The sequence below is a fragment of the Engraulis encrasicolus genome, chromosome 3 (genome assembly GCF_034702125.1).
Source record: "Engraulis encrasicolus isolate BLACKSEA-1 chromosome 3, IST_EnEncr_1.0, whole genome shotgun sequence".
Classification (NCBI taxonomy): domain Eukaryota; kingdom Metazoa; phylum Chordata; class Actinopteri; order Clupeiformes; family Engraulidae; genus Engraulis; species Engraulis encrasicolus.
The window spans coordinates 1,806,864-1,814,363 of record NC_085859.1 but is presented as its reverse complement, the minus strand read 5'-3'; the positions used below and the strand labels follow the sequence as shown (position 1 = coordinate 1,814,363).

Sequence of the window (7,500 nt, the reverse complement as noted above, 5' to 3'; positions counted from 1 at the left end):
TACCCCTGCAGGTAAGAACCTCGTTATTACTAATATTATTATTATTGTTATTATTATTATTATTACTACTAATATTGTTATTATTATTATTATTATTATTATTATTATTATTATTATTATTACTAATATTGTTATTATTGTTATTATTATTATTATTATTATTATTATTACTAATATTGTTATTATTGTTATTATTATTATTATTATTGTTATTGTTATTATTGTTATTATTGTTATTATTATTATTGTTATTGTTATTATTGTTATTATTGTTATTATTGTTATTGTTATTATTGTTATTATTATTATTATTATTATTAATATTATTATTGTTATTATTACAGTAGTAGTAGTACTAGTAGCATTATTAGCCTGTATGTGTGTGTTTGCTGTGCATGTGTGTGTGTGTGCGTTTACTGTATGTGTGTGTGTGTGTGTGTGTGTTTACTGTGTGTGTGTGTGTGTGTGTGTGTGTGTGTGTGTGTGTGTTTACTGTGTATTTACTGTGTGTGTGTGTGTGTGTGTGTGTGTGTGTGTGTGTGTGTGTGTGTGTGTGTGTGTGTGTGTGTGTGTGTGTGTGTGTGTGTGTGTGTGTGTGTTTACTGTATGCATGTGTGTGTGTGTGTGTGTGTGTGTGTGTGTCTTCTCCCCCCCTGCAGTAGTCCTGAGTTCAAGAGAGCTTTCCTCAGTCTCCTGAGAGGCCAGTGCCATCGCCGACGCACACACACACACACACACTTCCACACGCGCCCACGCACACACACATTCTCAAACACGCCCACACACACCCCAGGCAGCCCACAGCACACCACACACACCACACACACCTCACAGCACGGCTCGTCGCTGGGGATCAACGTTAGCGGTCGCTCCTCTCCCTCGCCCTCCCTCACCATCTCACACACCTCTCGGGACAGCGACGCGGGCAGCGACGGGTGTGTGTGTGTGAGAGAAGACGCCAGGGGCGAGGGGTGTGTGTGTGTGTGTGTGCCGGGACTCTGTCGAAAGAGGCCACTCTGTTGCTGTATTCAGCGAGACACACACACTCCAACACACACTCCGTCACACACACCATCACACAGCCCGGAGGTCACACACACACACACACACACACACACCCCTGCGGAGAAGAGGCTGCCCATGATCAGGATTCATCAGGTGTCTCTGAGCGAGAACGGAGAAGCAGTGTGAACACGCACACAGATGCACACGCACACACACACAGACATGCAGACACACACACACATAAGCATGCACGCATGCACGCCTGCACACATACACACACACATGCATGCAGACACACACACACACACACACACGCACGCAGACACGCATGCACACACAGGGCCGTGATGTTGATTGACAGCTGTCCATCTCACAGGGCTGTCTGTTGCTGGAGTCTGCAACATTACAGGAATACTGATGTATCCTTACACACACACACACACACACACACACATCAATACACCTACACGCACACACATCAGTACACACACACACACATACACTCAATCACACACGCACGCAAACTATGTGTGTGTCTGTCAGCAGTGCAGCTCATGAACTCTTTAATGAGAAACTGTTGACTGCTGTAGTCCAGAGAGACTTCACACACACACACACACACACAACCTCTCTCTCTCTCACACACACACACACACACACACACACAAACACACACACACACACAATCTCTCTCTCTCTCTCACACACACACACACGCACGCACGCGTTCGCGCACGCACACACACACACACACACACACACACACACACACACACACACACACACACACCGCTCAGAAATTCTTCACATTACCTCTGACACTAGAGCCTTTCAAAGTGGAATACAGAGAGGAACCTTCTTACAGTGGAACTGGGATGCCGGAACCTTCTTACAGTGGAACTTGGATGCCGGAACCATTTTAGAGTGGAACTTGGATGCTGGAACCTTCTTACAGTGGAACTGGGATGCCGGAACCTTCTTACAGTGGAACTGGGATGCCGGAACCTTCTTACAGTGGAACTGGGATGCCAGAACCATTCCCATTAAAGTGGGATAGGAACCTCTTAAAGTGGAACAGGAACCATGTTACGTGGATTAATAGACTTTTCAAACGTACCAGGGACATAAGAACTTTTTTTTTTAAGTTGAAGAGGAGCCGAGACACATGAACCTTTTAAAGTAGAACTGTGACCATGGAACCTTTTTAAAGTGGAACTGCAACTATGGAACCTTTTATAATTAGAGCTGAGATACAGGAACAATTTAAAGCAGGAACTCAGACACAGGAACCATTTTAAAGTGGAACTGAGATACATGAACGATTTTAAAGAGGAACTGAGATACATGAACCATTTTAAAGTGGAACAGTGTCATGTGACAAAGACACAAACGCAGGAACCTTTACAAGTATAACAGGAGCTAAGACACATGAACTGTAACCTGAACTATAACCTGAATTATAGCCAGGCAACCTAGATCCTTACAGTGACTCATGAAACCTTTCAAAAGGGGAACCAAGAAACATGAACCTTTTCAAAGTAGAGGAGAGAAATGAACAGAGACTTTTACGAATGGACTTGAGAATGCATGTGCGAGACTCGTCCTTTAAAACAGAACACAGGTGCATACCTACATGTACACGTACAGTGCTGACAGAGACTGGAACCTTTTTGTAAGGAAGAGGAGACAGGAACCACTGTCTGGAACAGACTGTGGAACTATCATGTGGAACCATCAACCCAGTGCATTCGCCCCTGAGAACTGTCGGAAAATGCCTGATTATCTGTCCAGACCTGCGGAGGGAGCGATTGACTTCTGGGATAAAAAGAAACTTTGGATGCGAGTAAACATGTCAATTTAGTTTTAAAAAAAACACACACACACACACACACACACACCCTGGATGCTAAAAGTCAATTTCATTTGCACCAGCATGAATGTGCTGATGATGTCTTGAGGGCTGAAACACATCTAGCTGGTAAAGATAAATACAGTGTAAGCATCTGCTAGCTGGTAAAGATAAATACAGTGTAAGCATCGAGAGTCATGGTGGTAAAGAGTAGGGTGAATTCAGCTAAATTGGGCCACTTTTTTCCATGCACTAATATGCCAAAGAAGTGGCCCAATTTACCTGAAATCACCCTAAATACAGTGTAAGCATCGAGAGTGTGTTTTTATTCTGCCCTTTGTTGTTTATCAGACCAGATGGGTATGCTAAGAAGCTGGTTCAGGAGTAAACCAGTCAAGAAGTAAATCATCTAATAGAAGAGCCTGGACTCCAATTAGATGATTTAGCTCTTAACTTACATCATCTAATAGAAGAGCCTGGAGTCCTCATTTTATGCCAGATGGCAAATGGCATTCTATGGAATCTCATCTGTGCAATTCCATTGGTCTATTTAGAGCAGGGGTGGGGAACCCAGGGGTGGGGAACCGTTTTCATTCGCGGGGCCACTTCAAATTCCTCCACGGGCCATTAAAGTCCTCCAAGGGCCGTACTATAAACAAAAACCAGGAATTCCTCCTGCACTTTAGGCCTATATTGAGGGCAGCCAACTTTTAAAACAGACCCCACCTTCTCTAGATCCTCTGAAATGTAACTTAATTGTATTGCCAATGTAATTACCAAGATTGCTTTACAAAACATGTCATATTTAATGTGAAGATGCATAACATTAAAATGATATCTGGGACTAGATAAAACGGCTTCAAACTGCCCCCGAGACATGGGTTCCCCAGCCCTGATTTTAAGTACCCTTGGTCAATTTAAAGTACCCTTTCTGCATTGGTCAATTTAAAGTACCTCTTTCTGCATTGGTCAATTTAAAGTACCCCTTTCTGCATTGGTCAATTTAAAGTACCTCTTTCTGCATTGGTTAATTTAAAGTACCCCTTTCTGCATTAAATGCTTTAACTTGGTGGTTTGAGTTTTGTGTTGCTGTTTGGTGCTTGTGAGTGTTGGAATGTGAGGTATGAAATGACACTAGTTAGTGACACTAGTTAGACAGAAGTAGACACTAGTTAGTGATACTTGTGTATTTTTGCCGGTCAGTTTTGGTGCTTGTAAGTCAAGTCAATCAATCAGTGAATCAATCAATCAGTCACTTTCGTAAGTGATAACGGCCGATGACGTGACCAGTTCCACAAAGTTAATGCCGAGGCTGAGGCTTAGAACTCTGGCAATGTGCGCAGCACGGAGGCGGAATTACCTTCGCTAACTTCGTGGATCCGGTCACGTCGTTGGCCGTGACCTAGCCTCGCGCGTCATCCTACATACTTCCGCCAAGAGACTTGGCTCCGCTCTACGTCTGGTACCTGTTTTCTGTGGAGCGATGTTGAGCGGCAGGATTTGCACTGGTGTTCTGACAAACGGTCCTACATTGTAATTTTATCCTACCGTAGGATGTTCTGTCAGATGGGTCTGTTAACTCATTCAGTGCCAGCCATTTTCAAATTCAGACCGGGGGGGTTGCCACGCTTTCCTCAACATTTGAGTGTTTTTTCAAGAGCAATAAAAAAGTGAGTTCTTTGTCCATGTGAACAACGAACATACCAGATCAACGTGTTAGGCCCCACCCCCATAAAAAAACGCAAATTACTTGATATCAAGTCTTTGGCACTGTGCCACACATTCTGAAAAGACTCGTTTTCAAGTCTATGGCACTCAAAGAGCTACACGGTCCTACATCGCCATAGATAGACGTCAGACATGTTTGTTCAAGAACTTATAAGTTAAATCCTGATTTTTCCGAGGGCAATGGAAGTTGAGAGTTGGGCCAATCCCATTGACCTCTATGTTCCACTTTTACACAAAGATGGCGGCTCATGGAGCTCACGACCATTGGCATAGACCTAATCGAAGGTCTCCTAAAGGGGCGTTTACCCGACGTAAAGTGGATACCGGAAAATAACCCGCCTGCTTTATCTCCCTCTCATATACGATTCTCTGCTATAGTATTTTAAATAGTTATGTGGGGATTTCCCTACACCTTATGAACTTCGAAGGAGAGGCAGTATGACGAGGGCTCGCCGTCATGGAAGACATCTGTTTGCACTGGTCCAGGGTCTCAGGATGTCATGGAAGACATCTGTTTGCACTGGTCCAGGGTCTCAGAGGGTAAGCTTGCTTGACCCCTGTACTGGTGCATCCACCCGTTAGTATAACAGGTGCCAACTGACACGTCAAATGCTTGTCAAATCTTAGAGTTAGAGAAGTTTGGGGGGGGGGGGGATCTAGCATACTAGTATATAACAAATGCTTGCCATCCAATTGTTTTTATGTCGACAGCTAAAGATGACTTGCGATCACATAAAGTAGTTTTCACAGAAAGCAATTTTCATTAAACTTGCAAAAGCAGGAAAGCAATTGAAAATATAAGGAGGACAAACCCAGAATTGTACAAAGCCATTTTCATTGATGTACCCAAGAATTTACAATTTGAAATGAGCAACTACCATTTTCATGTCCGCAAATGACAACCCTGTGACGAACAAGTCGTTTTCAGAATGCCAGTTCACACACATTTGACAAAAACATAAATATTTGTTTAGACAACCAGTTTTCAAGCATTTTGGGGCAGTCATGGGTAAAATAGAGAACAATGATATTGCAGTGTGATGTGCTTATGGGGCAATGTCAGTAAACTGTAGTGTGGCTTTTATAGTCCCATGACGTTGCGATTATGCGAATATCTGTGGAATATCCGACATCGAAAATCAGTCAATCGATCCATAAATCAATCAAATTGAATTTATAGCACAATATAACAACTGTGCAGTTGATTCTCAAAGTGTGGTCCACTGGTGGTCCACAACAGCGCCAGTGGTGTAGTCTACTTTTTTATGGTGGGTATACTGTATATTTGAGCATATTTTGAAGTGGGTATACTGTATATATTTGTGCTATTCAAAACAATGGATCAATCCAATCCAAGTGGGTATACTGATATCCCTGAAATTTAGAAGTGGGTATACTTCATATACCCGCGTTCTACGTAGACTACACCACTGAACAGAGCTCAGGTGGTCCGATTTCTGCTTTTCCAAGACAAGCTAGCAGTAGCCTATATTTGTAACATTATTACAAAGCTAAACATAGCTGAAGTCACATTTTCACCACAATAAATGTCTTGTTCACACCAAGAGCGACCTACGCTGCCTGGTAGCGGAGGTAGCAGGAAAAAAATCGCCATGAATTCGCTCAGGACATGACATTGACATGTTTGATTTAATTAATCACATAACGGCTCTGGCTTGACAGCCTGGGACATTCGGAGAGAAGAACGTTCCACTTGGTTTTCGCCAAACCGCGTCATGGCTCATTACTATAATATTAGCTTGAATTTAACTGTTGAAATTCGTACTGGTGGCCCAGTTTGCTTACCCTCCATAGAGAAATAATGACTTCCGTCGCTCAGTTAGCGTAGGTCACTCTTGGTGTCAAGGCATAAGACAGGCTTGTGAAGTGCATAAATAGAAAGAGAAATTAGCAGTGTCAAATTAGAACCCGCCAACTGTTTGTCCAGTTGAAAGGTGGACATTTTTGCTGGCATTAAGTTGGTCCTCGGTCTGAAAAAGTTTATCAAACTACTTGATAGAGTCCTCTTCACAACAGCAGACATCGACTGTGTTTCAGCCTCGATCTCTGGAGAGCAGCGTGTGCAGCGGTCTCCAGCACCTCTCGAACCCCCTCCTTGGTCTTGGCGGAGCACTCCAAGTAAGCGTAGGCCCCGATCCGCTCGGCCACGACTCTACCTTCCTCCGTTGTCACCGGCTCCTGGCCCTGCCTCGACAACCAGCTCTTCGTATACTCGTCATTCCTTAAGTCGATTTTATTGGCCACGAGTATTATCGGCACGTCAGGGCAATACTGTCTCACCTCTGGTGCCCATTTCTCACCGATGTTGTCAAGCGACGCAGGATAGTCCACAGAAAAACACATAAGCACCGCGTCGGTGTTTGGATAAAACTGGAGCCGTAGCCGGTCGAAATCCTCTTGTCCTCCGGTGTCAAACACCGCCAGCTCCACGTGTCTATTGTCCACCTGCACTTCAACGGTGTAATTATTAGCTACAGTGGGAGCTGAGGCCTCAGGTTGGCCTTTGGCAAGATGTGCCAGGAGGGACGATCGGCCACACCAGCCATCTCCAACCGCCACCAGCTTCCTGCGAATGACCACCATGACGGAAGTGCGTGCGTGCCTGCGTGCGTGCGTGCCCTTTCTTCAGCCCTCAGTTTTTTTATAACGACTTTCCACGTCAGCAGAAGGTAGTGTTGTCTGAGCTTTCTGAACCTGTTGGTTGAAGCCGCTATATATTAAAACCAATCAAGGGGTTATGATGAAAACATGATGATGAAATCTATCTTTATCCAGGTGAGACTGATAAGATAAGACGTACAGTCCAGAGTTCACATTCCTTACAGCACAGGTATGGCAGTAACACACACACACACACACACACACACACACATTCTCTCTCTCTCTCCCATACACAT

At 43.9% G+C, this 7,500-nt stretch overlaps 2 protein-coding genes across 2 annotated transcripts in view; one reads left to right on the top strand and one right to left on the bottom strand.

The window, feature by feature from the left end:
- Nucleotides 1-3,242, top strand: part of adra1aa (adrenoceptor alpha 1Aa) — a 27,359-nt gene extending 24,117 nt beyond the window's left edge. The window contains exons 7-9 of the mRNA XM_063195813.1: nucleotides 1-11; nucleotides 660-718; nucleotides 3,211-3,242. The exon at nucleotides 1-11 is cut by the window's left edge and continues 48 nt beyond it. Of these exons, the coding sequence (XP_063051883.1) occupies nucleotides 1-11; nucleotides 660-718; nucleotides 3,211-3,242 (102 nt within the window). The remainder of the gene's footprint in view (nucleotides 12-659; nucleotides 719-3,210) is intronic.
- A 3,368-nt stretch (nucleotides 3,243-6,610) lies between these two features.
- LOC134445564 (cdc42 homolog) overlaps nucleotides 6,611-7,500 on the bottom strand; it is an 82,822-nt gene continuing 81,932 nt past the window's right edge. Inside the window, exon 2 of the mRNA XM_063194613.1 lies at nucleotides 6,611-7,053. Within this exon, the coding sequence (XP_063050683.1) occupies nucleotides 6,611-7,053 (443 nt within the window). The remainder of the gene's footprint in view (nucleotides 7,054-7,500) is intronic.